Source organism: Cavia porcellus, unplaced genomic scaffold, assembly GCF_034190915.1.
Source record: "Cavia porcellus strain 051 isolate PalLab524CR breed Dunkin Hartley unplaced genomic scaffold, mCavPor4.1 scaffold_31, whole genome shotgun sequence".
Classification (NCBI taxonomy): domain Eukaryota; kingdom Metazoa; phylum Chordata; class Mammalia; order Rodentia; family Caviidae; genus Cavia; species Cavia porcellus.
The window spans coordinates 34904112-34922699 of record NW_026947514.1 but is presented as its reverse complement, the minus strand read 5'-3'; the positions used below and the strand labels follow the sequence as shown (position 1 = coordinate 34922699).

At 36.0% G+C, this 18588-nt stretch overlaps 1 protein-coding gene across 2 annotated transcripts; it reads left to right on the top strand.

Annotated features, from left to right (window-relative positions):
* Positions 1 to 2827: 2827 nt before the first annotated feature.
* Ccdc196 (coiled-coil domain containing 196) lies at positions 2828 to 16764 on the top strand. Of its 2 annotated transcripts, XM_063240907.1 has the most exons (9): positions 2828 to 3198; positions 3302 to 3454; positions 4868 to 4964; positions 5632 to 5682; positions 7443 to 7520; positions 8270 to 8329; positions 8739 to 8871; positions 14560 to 14618; positions 16505 to 16764. In XM_063240907.1, exons 1-9 carry the CDS (start codon positions 3152 to 3154, stop codon positions 16619 to 16621), a joined length of 795 nt encoding a protein of 264 aa, XP_063096977.1. In that variant the 5' UTR covers positions 2828 to 3151; the 3' UTR covers positions 16622 to 16764. The 2 variants fall into 2 exon arrangements, with proteins under 2 accessions (XP_063096977.1, XP_063096976.1); XM_063240906.1 differs by lacking the exon at positions 5632 to 5682 and having other exon boundaries at positions 2839 to 3198.
* The last annotated feature ends 1824 nt before the right edge of the window (positions 16765 to 18588 follow it).

The window sequence follows — 18588 nt, the reverse complement described above, 5'->3', positions numbered from 1 at the left end:
CTTTTGAAGATAAAAAAAGGCATTATGGTAACCATTATTGATTTCCTTGTATTTTGTTTTAAAGTCATGTCCAATGGTCATCATTGTGTTTTGATTGATTCTATTGTTTTATTTCATTTGGTTTTATTCTCTTCAAAATAAAAATTTTAAAAATGAAAAAAATTCTGTAAATTTTGCTGTACACCAGAGAGGAAGGAAATGAGAATATGAATTCTTTCTCTCCCCACCCCACCACCACTCCCTCCTTCTCTCCCTCTCTCTCCTAATATGAAAATAATTGACTCTACTCTTAGAGACCTGGCTTAATTAGACTACTCTGATTTTCTGCTGGCAAAACTTACACTAAAATGGTATTGCTCTGAGTTCTCTAATTATAGAGCAATCACGCTTTTTCTTAACAGATACTAAAACCAAATGCTATAATGTTGGATGAGGTCATTGTGAATAACTTGGTGTAAGGCCTATTTTGAGGTATCACATGAATTTCAGTGAATTTTATGCAATGACAAGAAGCAACAGATTCAAAGTTTACTGTAGAAAAAATATTACTATATTATTCCTATAGTGATTAATTTCCACAAATTATTTCTTAAGAAGTATCCTCATTGATTATTAGCTCTATTCTTTCACCACCACTCCCCCACTCCTCATTCTCAATACCTTCCCAATGTCTCCTCGTTTAGGCAATTTCTTCTTCCATTTCCTTTGCCACACAGCCTGAACACTGTGATCAGCCTTTTGATAAATACTTTCTCCAGTGTTCTCAGCCCCCTTACTCCCTTGAACTTTCTGCTTGTCTTTTCTGCCAAGTCCCAGCCTGGAGTCAACCAACCATCTGTTCTCTCAATTATTGTTTTTAGCTTGCCAACTTCTGTTGGAGAAAATGGTATAACTTCTGATTCAGGGCATGGTAAATCACCAATTTGCAAACTCACATTGACCTTTAGCATTACATGGCAATCCTTTCTCTCTCATTTGATTGACTTCCTTTGACACGACTCAGGTACAATCTTAAGTCATTTCTTCTCTGAGGTTTTCTATCTTCCCAATCAACCGATGGCCTAACTTTCTACTTCACAAAAAATTAGTGTTCCACCTCCCTCCTCGCCAGTGCTAGTGGGCATCTGCAGATTTATCCAGCCTTCTCTTTATACCCAAGACTAATGCGGTGCATCAGTTATCCTGTCTCAATAATACTGAGTTTTCAAAAGCTCTTCACCATAATGTCTATGTACATCGGAATATTAAGAAATAAAAACTGCTGATTGACTATAGAAAAGACTACGTAAGATTAGCAAGTGCTCATGCTTTTTGAATCGTTTATGAGCAAGGAAAAAAAGGAAGGTGAGTTGTGTATGCTGGCTGCCTATTAAATCTTTTAAAATTCTTTCATAGTTCTGCCTGCCAAATGTCACAACATGAAATTTAAAGAGGCTATGTTTTAGTGATCGATTCCATTTTTGTTCTCTACTGTTTGCTACCACCTGTCATATATGCATTCCAAGATGCTATTAATAATAATAAGTCCACCCAGTAGTTCCTTTCAACTGTGAGAGGTTTGCTCACTTTCATTCAATCCAAATTTTTGAGGGCTATTCCTAGGGTAATTAATATGAAGTATGGTTGATCTGTTATGGTTTTTCTAATTTAAAATGATATTCACTAGGTATCACACAAAACATTCAAGTGACACGTGTTTGCTGAGAGTTTTTGTAGAGACTGTCTGCAAAGAAGCTTTGCTATATAGAATAATTAGTGGTGGTATGTATCTAAGGATAGGTCCAGATTTTGTGGGTCTTGATTGAATTCGGAGAAGTTTCTCTTTGTAAAAAACATACAAAATTATAATTACAAAAGGAATTTTAGAGCCTTTGGGAAAGATCTTGAAAATGATGGGCTTTCAGTTTATACTTCTATCAGCTTCAGCAAACTCAGATTTTTGAATCTGACCATTTAATTGGGACATTGAAGAAACTTAAACCATCTAAAAATGCAATAATATGAATTCCAAACATGAACCAGGCACGACTGTAATACAGAACTGTTGTGAGCAGAGGTGAAACACTCAAGTGACTGGTTTCTCAGAATATATAGGGCTTAAATTATCCTGGAGAACATCTCTAGAATATGGCTTGGAAATGCTCAATCAATACCTGATATTGACATTGAAGTTCACATTTGACACTTCTTCTGAAAATTCTAAATGCCTTTAAATGCCTTAAAAACTTAAAGAATACATGCACACATATGAGCACCCAAATAGATGCATAACTGTATTATCTCCCACTGACACAGGTATAGATGATATAGATGAAGATGGGATACCTTAAGGTTTATAAGATATGTGGTTCTACAAAAAGAGGAAAATGATGAATCAGAACTTGGAAGTAAGCCTAGATTACAGCCTTTGGGAGAAGAGTCTAGCTATGGAAGGACACACTCACCGTATAATACAAAATACATCTTTTTGCTACACGTCCAATGTCCTCTTATGACTTTATGACAATCAAATTTTAAAGATGGGAAAACAATGTCAATGGCTCTTACTTTACATTACTTTATGATATTCATAGCCTTTGTCAGTTTGGCTTCTATCATTTTTTAAATGCCTCTTAGAATTATCTCCTCCTCATTGTCCTCCTCTTCCTCCTCCTAATCATCATCAAAAACACAAAAAACAAAAAAAAATTAAGTGCTATGTCTCTTTATCTTTTCCCCACTCAGAACTCAGTCTTTCACACAGACAGGCATTCTACAGAGATCTGTTGCCATGGTGTTGATGAGTTATTTTTTGATAGGTCACCATTTTCTAACACAATAGGAATTCCATAGCATAGATACATTGAGATTCTATTCTCTTCACTCAAAGACTTCAGAAGAATACTCAGTGCAGTAGGCCAAAGCTAACACAAGAATTGATCTGATGTTGCTAAGTATTTTCAGTCAACAATCACCACTGATGCTGCTTAACAAGACCTGCTGACTTGTGGTCTTAGGACTATTGTGACATCAAGCTATACCTAAAATCAGTCCAATGCAACAGGAGTTTCAAGAACAGCAGCACAAAAATGATGTCTTAACTGAATAGGCAAAGAAGGCATATATTTTCAAGAAAGCCTCTTTATTCTTGGAGTAGAAGTTTCCCTTAAAGATGACAAGTGGTGCACACTCTTCGGGATCTTTTGTATCCTCAAAAAGGTGAGTTTTTAATGGAAGATGTCAAATGGCAACTATCAAGGAGAGAAATGGGGCCCTTATTAACCTGGGGTAAAGACAGATGTTACGATTTCTCTTCCCACAGAAGCTCTAAAATAGGTGACAACTACTTGAAGGAACTAAATGAGGACTTAAAGATAAGGAAGCAGGAACTTACAGAAATGCTAAAACCTCTAAAAGACAAGAACAACCTCTTATTCCAGAAGTTAATGTCTAATTTGGATGAAAAGCAAAAAAGGTAAGTGCTCCCTAGTAAGGGATACTAGAGATTGAAAGACTGGAGAATTTAATTTCCACAGGTTTAGCAATGATTATTTACGTTGCTTTGTTTCTGGTTTTTAATTTTGAATATTCAGTTCCAGTGGAATGTAAAGAAACTGTAGCACAAAATCAGGGTGAAGATGGATCCTTTACCTTTTTTTCTTTTTTGAGTAAAATTAAATCTGACTCAGCCCTCATGAGTCTAGGGTTGTTAGTTCTTCGTCCCTTGGTGCCTACCAAAGATATTTTGACCTATCAGGATCATAATGATAGCTTCTGTCTTCATACTATAGAATCACTTTAGAATAAATGACCCTGCTCTTTCTATACTAATCAGTAGCAGAGTGAATTTTTCTAAGCCTGGGAGCTGTCTGGATTTGGTCCTTGCCTCTTGTCATCATACTAGGCTGCTGAGGTCTTAACTGTTTGCTAGAATACTTACTGCTCTTGGGGTCCATCAACTCCCATTTCCTTTCTAGTCTCAGAAATCTCACCTCAGTTGGCGTACTTTCTTTATACAGGCTTTACATTATAAGCAACTAAGGAATTCAGACTACTGAAGAACATAAGCCAGGCAACAAGTTGTAGTCTGGCACCAGATGATTACAACCAGAAGCCCAGACTTCTCTCAGGGCAAGAGAACACAAAGGCCTGGTTTTCTGCTTAGATCTCAAGGGAACAGAGGACAAGGAACAAAAATATAAATTAATTAATGGCTATAAAGAATGTCGTCTTTCACAAAGACTATTTCAGATTTTTTTTTAAGGAACTTCTTAATGTTTGCATTCTATGGGGACTACCAAAGAGGAGCACGGTTTCCCCCAAAAAATTAAATGTCTGTTTGGAGATTCAAGGGTGCAGGAGAAAGTGAACAGAGATAGTATAGGGAATAAATTTAATATTTCTCCTGAAAACATTGATGATTTTTTAATCTCTTCCTTTACAGAGGAGAATCACTTCTTTTTCCCCAAATGTCATACACCAAAACATTCTTTTTCTTTTTCTCCTTTTTTTTTCTGATATTAGGGATTGAACTTATGATCTCATGCTTACAAGGCAGGTGCTTATACCACTGAGCTAAGCTAAATTCCCAGCTCAATACCCCAAAACATTCTTTGAGCGGGAAGAAAGGATTTTCACTGGCTGTTGGAGACTTAAATTTGGAGAACTGAAAAGCACAAAGTTCATTAATAAACATTTAATAATAGCAAGTGTCAATTAGGAGTGGAATCCTCCTAGTTAGAGCAACTTTCTACATCCAGAAAGACTTCCACAACTGCTGAAATTCCAGCCCCCACCTAACTTCCATGGAAGAGCACTTTTTGACTGCCTCAGGAAATGTTATACTAGCACCTAGAAGGTATTTACATTTTATGGTATCTTTCTTTAGTCTGCAGATCATGAGGCAGATCATGGCAGGGAAGGAATGTGATGAATCCTCAGTCATGGAGCTCATTCAGGAAGCAGAGGAGATGAAACAGAACCTGGTAAGAGGTTGGTAGGAAACCTAAACACAGCTCAGTTCCACTGCTGGTGACACAAGTACAAAGAAACACAGACTGCTAACTTCCTGCACCTGACGTTCCAACATTCCTATTTCTTTGAGACAGAAGGCCCAGGATGATCCAAAAGGAGTCAGATAGAATGTTGAAAAGAAAAGAACTAACAACCAAAATTCTCTTTCTTTGGCTTTTTAAAAACCTTTTCACCTAGTGGTTAATGAATATAAGCATATTAACTCTTCATACTGTTGTAGATTAGGAGACACCTATCCAAGTAAAAGAAAAAAGTGGTTTGCTCATAAAAAAAAATCTTTGATCTTTTAAAAATCAACTATATAAAGAATTTTAAAGATTATACAATATTTATCTAAGCCCCTGAGATATTGTCATATAATAAGTACCTTAGAATTTAGAACTCACTTCTTGAGGTATCACCTCATAATCCTATTTTTACTTCCAATAATATTTGTAACCATCATCATCACATTCATCTCTAGTATTCCTGGATTTTTACTAGGCCCCTTCATCATTGCCTTCCTCTGTGGTTTATTATATCCCTTGATCCCTTTGCCATCATTAATGTAGTGCTTTCTTCCAATCTCACTTTAATGTCTGCACAACGCATGTCTCTGTTTGGTCCCCCCACCAACAGGAAAGGAAAAACAAGATGCTTCGGAAGGAAATGGAGATACTATGGAACAAGGTGTGCCTCTAAGGATCTCTTGAAAGTACTGTCCCACAGATTATAATACAAAGAACCTCCCATTCATCCACCTTGGTCCTCATTTTTTCATGTCCTTGCTTCAACCATGCCTCATCCCAATGCATTCTTTCCACAGTAGCCAAATCAAATAACTATAGCATGTCACTCTTTTTATGAAAATCCTTTACAATCCTCCTTGTTGTGGTATAATCTGGCTGGGTGTCCAGTTCCTCTCATAGAAGTCCTCTCCTTCCCATGAAGCCATCACACTGGCCTGCTTGTGAATTCTCAAATATACCAAGCCTTTTCCTATCCCAAGTCGTCTGTTTTTGCTTTAAACTCACCTGTAATACTGTTTTCTTATAGTTGGTTCATTCTCATCCTTCAGGCCTCCATTTAAATGTCATCTCTTTATAAAGGGCCTCTTTGTTTTCTCCATCTAAAATAGAGAATCCTCCTACTTTCCATTATACAACTCTATTCATGTCCTCCATTGCACTTTATATATATATATATATATTTTTTTTTTTTTTCTTGCCCCTGTTCCTCCTCCTGGGATACAAGCTTCTTCTGCATCTTGGTTGCTCTGTTTGAATCCCTAATATCTGTCACAATGCTTGAATGCAGTAGAGAATCAATAAATGTAAATTGAATGAGTAATCAAATGAATGCCTAATTCTAATGCCTAATTCAATAATTTCACAACCATCACTGCATTATAATGACAAATTTAGGGCTTTGTTTTTTGTCTGGGAAGTCAGGAAAGGGAATCCTTTGTGGACTAGCCGCTGGCACCCAAGTGCTTTTTCATGGAATAGAAGAGCAGATTGTGTCTTACAATATAAACAGGTGTGTGGTGTGCTCTCTGACTGCTTTTTTTCATCTCACTTTCCAGAAATAAGAAGAATGCTTCCAAGTCCTGTACCTTATGCTGGGATCTGCTCCTTCTTCTCAGCTGCAGCTACAGATTAGTTATGTGAACTATCAGAAGTTCTAGTTCCCACGTTCTTGAGATCTTGTGACAGGAAATCCAATGCAATCCACCTTTTGCATTGCTCCCAAACTATTTTCTATAAGGGATGACCATACAACTTAGCTTGTGATACACGTTCCATACTTTTTTTTTTGAGACAGGATCTCACTCTGTACTTCAGGCCAGCATTCAATTTACTGTGTGGCTCAGGCTAGCCATGAATTGGCAGCAATCCTCTTGCCTCAGCCTCCTGAGTGGTATGATTACTAGTGTGTGCTGCCACGTCCAGCTTATCCTATTCATTCTTAGACAAGGAGAAATGGAGAACAACAGCATGGACAGTGGCTAGGAACATATGCTTTAGAGTGAGAAAGATCTGACTAAACTACAGGTCTATCACTATATAACCCTAAATAATGACTTAATCTCTCTAATGCTCAATTTTCTCACCTGTAAAATGGAAATAAAAGTAGTCCTCAAAGAACTGTGCAAATATAAAAATAATTATAATGCAGTAAAATACTGAAACTAATGTAGTAGGTAGCTCAGTGATTAACATGTACTAAGAATTCAACTAATAGTTCTTTATTATTGTAAGGTACACTCATGGTACCAAAGGGAAGGGCTCATTACATTCAGAATCCCCTTTGGTAGGTAGTACAATTTCCATGTTGGGTCCTGAGAAATTGCCAACTGGCAGGAACTGAAAGCCTTGATTCATTTTGGTTTTCCACTTCTCTCATTAATTCCAACTAATTTAAAGATTTGCCCAAATGCCTTTCCACAGACTTTTGAGACAGAAGAACATCAAGATCATCAAAAAGCACCACAGATAAAAACCACAGCACACTTGCAGGATGGAAAGGCAAGTAGACTGGATACACTAAGCATGTCACGTATGGTAAACAGCCTGTTGAAAATCAAGGCTAATTTGGTAGGCAGATAGGCGGAATCCAGGGTTTTAGGATTTATGGTTTTCTAAGACATTGAACTTTTTTTCATGGGACCTCCTATTTCTTTAGCTCTCTACTTTTTTTACCCCAGGTCCCTAAATCCCCCTTATCACCTAAAAAGCCCGAAATGAACTAAAGATATCATTTACAGAGAAAGAGAAAGAGATAAGACAGGTAGTGTTTTCTGGAACTGATAAATTAACTGAATTTAGCTCTGGTATACTTCTGAACCAAATGGATTTTTATAAGCAATTTAGTTCTCCTGTAATATATCTGAGTTACAGTGTCATTACAAGTTTCTAGGAAATCATTTTAGCTAGGAGAAAGTTAGAAAAACTACACCAACAATTACAGCTCCACAGTAGCTATGTGATATCAGAACACTTGTTAATTTGTCTTGGAAAATTGACCTGGGGGTACTATATTTGCATTTCATCCTCCCATAATGATCTTATTCACAGAAAATGGCTGTTCATTTACCTTTTAGCTTTGAGAAAGTGGATTGCACAGAGGAAGCAAATTAAGATGATTTTGCAATTGAAGCCTGTCTCGTAGTAAATCTACACAGCATAATTTCACTATAAGGTTACTCAGAAAATTGAGAAAACTGATTTTTTTATCTCAATTTACTTTATCACCCAGAGGCTCTTTCTTCCATCAGGAAAAGAAACAGAGAAAAATGGAATGGGTCAAGTATCAGGAACAAGCCAACAACCTTCAGGTATTAAAGTCTTCCCAGGCTGGACATGGGACACAGTTTTGCTTACACAATAAGTAAATTTTAGTTTAAACCCAATCTCCTCATCCTGGGTTATAAGCTGTATTGCTAAAAGAAATGTATCACCTGGAGATGACTGAAGTGGTCTATCTTTAGCTTTATCTTGAATTACTTGGAATAAATAGTATTTCTTCCTATGTCCTTGATTATGTTCTATTTAAAACAGAGGGAGGGGAAGATAATATACACTACTGAACAACTTTAAAAAATTGACCATGAAGGGTTTACTTTTAAATTTCTGCACAACCATTCAGGTATCAGTGGATTTATGATACTAACATTTAATTTAGTATCAGAATATAATATCAGAAGCTGATATTATATGAGTAGTTTGAAAAATGTCCTCTTTCAGAACAGAAAAGTGATTGAATTGAGAATTGAAGCCTTGAAGAACTATCAGAAGGCTAATGACCTGAAATTATCACTGTACTTACAGCAGAATTTTGAGCCAAAGCAAGCATTTTTGAATATTCCAATATCCCAAGGTAAGTACACAATTTGAGGTTTTATTTTATTAACACTGGAGATTCTATTTCTTATAAAGTAACACAAGCCCTAGCACACAGAAAATTAAATGTTAGTATCATAATAATAAAATTCTTCATTATCATGATTATTAGTAGCAGTCAGAAGCTATTATACTAAGGTAAGAGTTCTCTCTGAAGAAAAGTAGGCTGATCTTATAAAGATAAAGTAATATATCTAATACTTAATATATACAAATGATAACAGAGTTGACATGATAAAATATTAGTTACCTTCTCATCTTTCCCTTTTTCTACAAATTAAGAGTTGTTTCATTTCATGAATCTTATAGTAGCAGACTCTGCTACTTCAGCACAGATGATCAAGGGAATAGATACCTGAGAGTGGTTGTAAATTTACCAAGCCAGATGTTCCCCTAGGAGTTTGAGCAATTTCCCTTACAGAATTTATGTCATCATTTTAGGAAATCATATAGGGTTGTAGAAAAAAATAAAAAAGCCAAGCATAGTGGTGCACACCTGTAATCCTAGTACTCAGGAAGCTGAAGCAGGAGGATCATAGGTTCAAGGCCATCCTGAGCTACATAGCAAGTTCAATGCCAGCCTGGATTAGATAACAGAAACATGACTCAAAAATACAAAACAACAATAAAACAGTAAATGAATGGCTCTGGTGGCCAAAGAAAATATTCTTAAATTTTCATGTATTCCTGAGTCTGAACTTTGTATAATGGACACATAATGGGAAATTGTAACTAAGGGATGACAAAGTTCTATCAGTAGTAGTGTTTATATTTCTATTTTCTACTCAGTCTTATTCCACAAAAGGCTTGCATGCTTATAAAAATCACATACACAACACATAGGGTTAAATAAATAAGTGAGCAAATTACTATCATTGTTATTATTATTATTATTATTATTATTATTATTATTTTGTTTCTCGGTCCCAGGAATCAAAACTCATGATCTCATGCTTGCCAGGCAGGCACTTATGCCACTGAGCTAAGTTCCCAGCCAATAAATGAGTAAATTAAAGGAAAATGCATGATGGGAATACTATGTAGTTGGTAGAGATCAGCTATAAATTTGATTCTGCATTCCCCAGCAAAAAGAAACATGAATTTACACTGTTCACTATGTAATAATAAAGCAATTGCTTAGCAGAAATGGCTTTCTCTTATACTGAGACCTGAAATTTTTCCTCCATATTTTCAGTGTGGGGACAGAACCATGTATATGTGATAACAGTAATCAATATCCCCAATTAAATTTTTAAATGAATTCTGAATCTAAATTTCCTAGATGGTTTCTTATCTGTTCCTTAGCACAATTTGATAGCAAAGTATTAATCTAAAATTGTTTAAAGGAGATAGATCAACCCAAGACAATTTGGTTACACACCATATAACACTCTGCCTGATTCACAGGTAAAACTTAGAAAATCTAGAGAACTAGATGGACTACCTATCTTTCATGCAGTGTTTCTCCAGCATTTCTCTTTTAAATTTTGTTTTGAATCAAATTGAACAGCAAAAAGTCAGACAGAAAAAACCTAGAATGCAACCAGAAGCAATAGAAAGTCATTAAGAGAAAAGGAAGGCTCTGCAGACAGAAAGATTTCTAGTTTATCTCATTAAAAATTAGCTAAACATTATACAAAGGGATCCTTTAAAGATCCAAAAGTTTTTAAATTCCAGATTCAAACCCAGATAAGAATATATAGTGAAGGATTTCATTCAATTTGAGAGCATCAGCAGATTTGTTTTTCCTTGCTTGTAGAACACTGAATCAATTTTAACTGGGATGACCTACCCACAGATCAACACCTTCCTCTCCTCTTATAATCCTAAAGAAATAAAAATAGGGTACCACTGGCACACACCTATAATCCCAGCACTCTGAGGTAGAAGGATCACAAGACTCAGACATTGTCTCAAAATAAAAAAATAAAAATGACCGTAGATGGGAATGTAGATCAGTCCAAAGGCCGTTAGTTCAATACCTGGTACCAGAAAAATAAATAAAAAACACAAACAGAAAAAAGAGAAAGGACTATACTGTTCAGTTACCTCAAACTTAATATAGCCACAGACATAACTGGCCTACTAGTCCCATGTTTTATTATACATTCACTGAGCATTGGTCATAGTCCAATTTCATATTCAAAATTTCAGGGTTTGTTTGAGCCCAAGTGTATCTGTTAGCTAACAGTCCTATTTGCTTATTATAACCTCGAGTTTGATTATTAAAACAAAAAAGTTTAAAAGAAATCATATTAAGAGATCAACAGTGACATGAGGGAAGTACTGTAATTTTTTGATGCTTAGTGTTTCTCAACTTTATATGCTGCTTGGACTATTTTTTTTTCAATTTTTGCTCTTTAGAGTAACTTCTTTTTTCATAAATGCATTCCTCAAAAATAAAATGTATATTACTATTTTAAATGAAAACCTAACTTTATCCTAGTGGCATCTAAAATCATCTCCTCATTTTGAGAAGTTGTAATTTAATGAAAAAAGCACTAAATTTAGAGTCAGAGGTATGAGTTGCATGCCTTGCTCTGAGAGCTACCAATTATATGACCTGATCAAGTCATTTAGAGTTTTTCTATGTCTAAAACAACCATAGTAATTTATAGATCATGTTAAAAAAAAACTTCTCACTTTTTATAATTTTTACCATGATTGTATGTAACACATAGAACAAAAAACAAAGAAGATAGGCTTCTTACTACATGTGCAAAGCTCAGCTCTTCCAGACTTTGGGTATTTCCAGAGACTATGCCATAGAATGGCAGTGTTAAAGTACAGGATTCTTCATGCCTTTTCCAATCCTACAAGTTATGATTTAAATCTAAACTAATGAGCTATTGAAGTCATTATCCTGTTGATGAAGAATGAAAGTCCCTCCCTCAAAGGTTCATTTGTTCTACAGCAAAGAAAACAGTTACTAAATAGATTAAGGTAGATGTAATTCTGCATTTCTCCCAGTAGGTGGCACAAAGCACAATTAGGCTTCAAATCCACTTCAAAAGGAGGTAATTCAGGAACCCTGAAGGGGCTGTGGAACTGGCTGAATTTCTATGTTAGAATGTGCCACATTTATATACCAAATTTAAAAAACAAAAACCAACCTATGTATGTTTTGTGTCATTGCCTAGGGTAACAAGTTATATTACAACATTGGTTAAATCACATTAAATTCAATATTCTATTGTATAATTCTTATTATGAATTATTCTACTCCTTGAACATCAGGACTTTCCATTCCACAAAGCAGTCATGGCCCATTTTCTCCACAACACTCTCTCTCTCTCTCTCTCTCTCTCTCTCTCTCTCTCTCTCTCTCTCTCCTTCCTCTCTCTTTGGTACCAGGAGTTAAACTCAAAGGACCTTGTGCTTGCCAGGCACTGTGCTGCTGAGCTATATCCCCAGCTTGCCTCCTCAATACTTGGTTAACACTGCTTCTCTCTACCATAGATAAACTGGATGATTAGGACACTTAAGTTAAAAAGTTTAAAAAAAAAAGGGAAGTTGTACAGGAATTATTTGAATGTAAGTACTTAATAGTGCTCCAATTATATCTTTCCTTTAACTTAATAAGAATGGAAATTTATAAACCAGTCTTACAGAAAAGGTAATATGCAATTTTGGATACTACTACCGGCAAATGAGTGTACTAGCCCTTCAGTTCTAGACATTTCCCAGTAGAGAGAGGCTTTACCCTACTACTCTTGGCCAAGAATCTCTCCTCCTCCTTGTCCAGTGTGCTGGCTAACTGAGCTACAGTGGTGTGATCTACTTGGCTAGCAAATATTAATGACTTTGTTATAATTCAAGCAAGCTCTACTCAAGAATTCTCTTTAGCCCTGGATGTAGCATTGCCATTGGGAGTCTTGTTTGCTTAGCATATCTGCATCACCTGTCTTCTAAAAGGAAGAAACACTTTTCTGTTGTTTGCACAAAGGGAGAAATCTCTGGTTTTGGTTATTCCCAGAGACAGGTCATATTTAAGGAGGTTTACTTCTCCTAGCAATATAAAATTTATAATTTGACTCAGGGTGTACAGCAGGCCCTTTCTGGCTTTTGTGGGATCAAGAGAGCAGTTTGTGGCCTTCAGTGATCACCTATTTTAGAAAGCACGTGCACTAAGCAATCTCTAAATTCAGCTGAATTTCCCCGAACATCTGATGGTATATAGACAAAATTTAACTTCAGCCATAATGTAACTTGTAATAAGATATTTGATTTTGATAATATTTTCTCTCCTCCAACTCCAACTGTTGGCATTTTCTTCAGCTCCTTGAAAAGAGACAGAAAGGTCTTCCCTGAGAAGAACCTGAGAGTTGTGTGTGGATATTATGTTTCATTTAGGAATTATGATGAAAGTCCATGACATAGGAAGTGAATTCTTGACATCTTCTTTACTCAATAATCCTTTGCTCTGAAAGGAAGTCATTCCTCCTGCCTTTAACCTTAACTCCACTTTACTATTATTTTTCCTGATGACTGCAATACATTTTGGCAGATGCTTCTGAAAGAAAAATAGCAGTTAAACTACAATATTGAGAGACAGGGACAGAAAACTACAACTTCTTTAACCTAGTTTTGCTCTCAAGTACAGGTTTTTGTTTTTAGGCAACCTGAACCTACTGAATATTAGAGTTAGTTTATAGGGTTAGTAGGTAATTCCTAAGCTAGGCTTTCTTTTGCTTCTCATAAAGCCTCACACAAATTGGGGAGTGGGGAACAGAATCGTTTTTTCCCTTCTGAATATAAATTTTGGTGTTTTAAAAATCTAAACTGCATCCTTATTAATATCAGAATTATTTTAGCGGGGTCACAATACATTGAACTTGTTTGCATTGCACACCCAGGACAACAGCAAGATGTCTAGGATAAGGTGGTCATATTTAATTAAAAGAGGATATTTGGTTAAATTTCAGTGTCGGTTAAATGATAGGCTTAGTGTCAATATGTCCTGAATATTGCAAGGGACATACTGATACTGAAAATTATTGGTATTTATTGAATTTCAAATTCGACTGAATGTCTTAAATTTGAGTCTGTAGCCAGGCTATGAGGTCTACATTGCACGTTACAATTCTCCTTATACCTTTTTTTATCATCTCCTTTCTCCCCTTGGCCTGTACCGTCATTCTCCGTTTGCCCTTTGCCTTGCCCGATCCTCACCCTTACCTTTATCTTTTGTTTTCCTCTAATCTGAATTGATCTTTTTTATGGGACAGATGTCTGGATTATCTGAGGGTATATGTATACATAATTTATCATTTCACTTGCTCATTTAAGTGCTGTATTAGAAGTACATTTCATAGATTCTCAAGTTGTTTTTATTTGCATGTAGTGCTTATGAGGACATAAATTTTCAACAGAAAATAAAAGGACTAGCACTCCAACTTTAAAATGATGCTTAAAGTTCTTTTTTGTTTGTTTGTTTCCTTTTTATTGGTACCAGGGATCGAACTCACAACTGCCTGCTTGCAAGGCAGGCACTTATGCCGCTGAGCTTAATCCACAGCCCCTAAAGTTATTTTCTAAAATAATTAGAAAATTTATCGTTCTTACAATAAGACAATTACATACTATGATGGATGTTAGTAGTTTTGCAACTTAATATGTAGGGTGTTTTCTCAAAAGAAGCTATTTTCCTAATGATTTCCATCAGGTACTATGGACAAAACAACTATGGGCAAAACAACTTGTGACAGAAATAAACCCAATATGGTAAGAATGACTTTCTTTTTTTAAAATTTCCTATCTTAAAGGATTGAATAGATAATTGACATAGATTTTCATAAGGTGTGTGTGCAGGGTTTTGCTGTTGTTGTTGTTGTTTTGGTTTTTTTGGTAGTGTTAAGGATTGCTAGCCAGCCAAGGCAAGCCAGAGTCACGCTAGACAAGAGCTTTACTAAACCCGTTTCTCTCAAAAGAAAACCTAATCAGAAAGCAATTATCCTCGAAAACTAGACATCAAAAGTTCCACCCACTATCAGCCTACAAAGTAGCCATCCTTGTGGGGAAAAAGGAACTCTCCTGCACTGCTGATGGGAGTGTAGACTGGTACAGCCTTTGTGGAGATCTGTCTGGAGATTTCTCAAAAAGTTGGGACTGGAAATCCCATTTATTCCAGCTATTCCACTTCTAGGCATATTCCCAGAAGAACTGAAAGCATCATACCACAGTGATATATGTGCACCTATGTTTATAGCAGCACAATTTGTAACCGCCAGATCTTGGAAACAACCCAAGTGTCCATCAACTGAGGAATGGATAAAAAAGTTGTGGTATTTCTATACAATGGAGTATTATTCAGCTATAAAGAAGGATCACATTGAGATATTTATCAATAAATGGGCACAGCTTGAGACCATACTCATTAGTGAAATAAATCAATCTCGCCTGTGTGAATACCGAATAGTTTCCCTGATGTAAGTAATGATTCAAATATATAAAAATAAGTGGTAATCATGATTCCCCATTAGGTGGCCTTGAAGCCTTATAAAGTTTTCACTCATTAATTAGAAAGGCTTTATTCTGGGCTTCTTGATATGAAAATATTTGAAGCTAGAGTATATGAAGTTTTATCCAAACATTTCAAGGAAAAAGACAGACACTATGGTAACTACTATTAAGTCGGGTTATATGGTGGTGAAGTACTAGGTTGCTGAAACAGTCATGCTTTGACCTCTATTGTTATATTGCTTTGTCCTGTTTTATCTTAATCTCTCCCTTATTGTTTTAAAAAAAATTTAGTCATTTCTTATGTTTGTCTTAATTAAAGAAAAAATTTTAAAAATTAGGATATATAAATAGTAACTCTTTTTGATTTCCTATTAACTTGTTTTGAAGTCCTGTAGTACTCCCACGATCTTGTTTTGACCGATTAGACTCTGTTCCATTCTATATGATAGTAACAAGTTTGAAGACATAGGCAACTACTTTGAAGGCAATAAGATTCACTAAGATACCCATTCTGGTTTGACTATTGTCTTCTTTGGAAGTCCTGTAATGTTTACAATGCCTAAGTTTTATTGGTCTTGTTCTCTACTGTTTTGTCCAACTTTATAATATCTAATGAGATAGACAATTCTTTTTAAGGAAACAAGGGACAACGTTGATAACCATTGTTGATAACCTTGTACTCTGTTCTACATCATGTGCTATGTCTATCCTTGGTTTTGACTGACAACTTTGTTTTGCCATATTTGACTTTATTCTCCCCCCCCCAAAAAAACAAAAACAAACAAACAACAAAAAAAACCAAAGTAGCCATCCTCCAAGAGAACAGTGATGAGAAGTTAGTTAAAGATAAGCTGATTGGGGCTGGCATTTTTGACCTCTAGTTTTCTGGTAGACATTTTTTGTTTGTTTTTTAGTAGTAGGGATTGAATTTGTGACACACACTTGCATGGCAGGTGCTTATGCCACTGAACTAAATCCGCAGCCCTGATCTCTAGTTTTCAAGGCTGATTATTTTACAGCTAGGTCTTAATTTTGGGAAAACACGGGTACCTGGGCTCATCCCAAGATCTTCGGTGGAGTTAACATGCATTCTAATTTAATAATTTTTAGAAGCTTTGCACTCATTGTTTGATTTTTTTCTCTTTTAGAGAATTCTGGGATCAAAAATCTGCACAGAACATCAAGGAGCTAAAGAATGTCAGTGTGATGATACAGGAGGGAGGCACTTTTTTCTGAGGTCACTGTCGGATGAAACTCAGGATTAGAAGGCTTTAACTCCATTTGCTTTGGACAGACTAGGCACAGCCATTTGTGTTAATTAAAATCTCTCAAACCTTTGCTTTAGTGCTGTTTTCTTCTCTTTCCACCACCAATATGGGTGGAAACTTAGGTGGCTGACCTTAAGCATGTCGGGAATTTAGTCATTAAGGATTGTAAATAGTCATTTGGGGCTATTTTGTTTGCGTTAGGATTTGAGATGACTAGATTGAAAACACACTCCATGTAGTTAAATCTATTAACAGTTCTTCTTTACCTATGAAATATTTAATCTGGGGCAGATTCACTGCTGGCAAGAGTAGTATTTACAAATAAATTATTTCTCTATCTGCTCTTGCTGTCTCATCAACCACATCTAACTGCTCTGTTGATTCCACCTTCCCAGTGCCACCGTTGTAGCTCAGGTCCTCTTTTTTTGCCTGGATTACCAGCCTTTTCAATGGTCTCCTTGCTTCCCCCAAGTCCATCTTTTGCAGTACTTCTGAAGATGATGTTTTAGAACAAGAAATAAGAACTTGTCATTCCCTTACTGGTTTTTCACTATTATGAAGACTAAATTCCCTTACAGATCTGCCTCCTGCCTACTTCCCCAGACTCACCTTTCATGGTCCGCCTCCCTTCATGTATCCTACACTGAACTCTACATACGGTTCCCCTGAAGTACCACGACTCTTATCTCCATGCACAAAGCTTAAAGATGGTCTCCCGGCTTGTTTGACCGTTGCCTATTTTTCTTAATGACTGAGTTTAGTGCTCTTCTGTCCCAGTTATTCTTAATTTTGTGTATTAAAATACCCTAGTGAGCTTCTAGCATTTCACAGGGGCCTTCCCCAAATCACGTAAAGCATGATCTCTGAGGGATAAGGATCTGTAGTTTCAAAAAAGCTTTCAGGAAATTCTAATTTGAGCTAGGTTTGGGAGTCATCGCTCTAAGCTTTCTCCTGTTATAGTACTTGATGAACATATTACAATTTTTAAAATGTACTCAGCTCTGTCTCTAATCAGATGGTGAGCTCTTTGAGGCATAAGACTATGCCTTGTTTATCTTTTTATTCTAACCAACCAACTCCATATGGGGATTTAGTAGAGACTTGGTAAACAATATTGAATGAGGTATTTAATTGGTGAGTCTGTTTTGATGTACTCTTATATAAAATACTGGATTATATTATCATTCCTGAGATCTTCTTTTGCCATAACTGTTAATTTTCTATCTCATGTCAATATGGGAAAGTGTATTTAAAAATGCTTCATTATCCTTAGAAATTCCTTATCATTTTGGTAATAAGCAAAGTAAGAAAACCAAATTCAAAAAAAATTTTCCCCCATGGTTCAGTTTAAATCCTTAAAGTGCATCTTAAGAGTACTTTTTTAAAACTTTTTTTTTTTTCACGTGGGGTGGAGGGGTTACCAGGAGTTGAACTCTGGACTTTGCAGTTGCCAGGCTGCTACTGCACCCATGCCGCTGAAGGATATCCCCAACCTCCTTAAAGGTAGTTTTAAATGTTACTTTTGACTGGAGAAAGTTTACAGGAAACCATAGAATTTGGTCATCAGTTTCTTTACAACAGTTTCATCCAGTTTCTTTACAAAAGAAACTGGAGTTTAGTTACATTGCAAAGGTGTTCAAAGACTTAATTAACTGGAGTCAGAGCTACTTACCAAAGCCTGGGAAATATTTCTGCTATTCCAGTTTAACTCACATCTTTCTTCTCCTGACCACAAAAACAACACTCTCCAAAGCCCTGAGATGATTAGTTCATGTACTGCCAGCTGAGTTACCTGGGCATATAGTCCAATTTTGGTTTCAAGAAAACCACCTCTGCAGATTAGTCCCTGGGAGACTTTAGACAGTTTTGAGATTTTCCAAATCGACTTAGACAAGGAAATGAGAACAAAAGAAAGGAATACAAAATTTGACTTCTACTGACTACTTTGAACTAGTTGCTTAACA

Excerpts from the sequence above, each read along its gene's own strand:
- Ccdc196 (XM_063240907.1), top strand. The coding sequence starts at position 3,152 with ATGACAAGTGGTGCACACTCTTCGGGATCTTTTGTATCCTCAAAAAG. Across the intron at positions 7,521-8,269 it reads CACACTTGCAGGATGGAAAG|GAAAAGAAACAGAGAAAAAT; the intron begins GCAAGTAGACTG and ends TTCTTCCATCAG. Across the intron at positions 8,872-14,559 it reads GAATATTCCAATATCCCAAG|GTACTATGGACAAAACAACT; the intron begins GTAAGTACACAA and ends GATTTCCATCAG.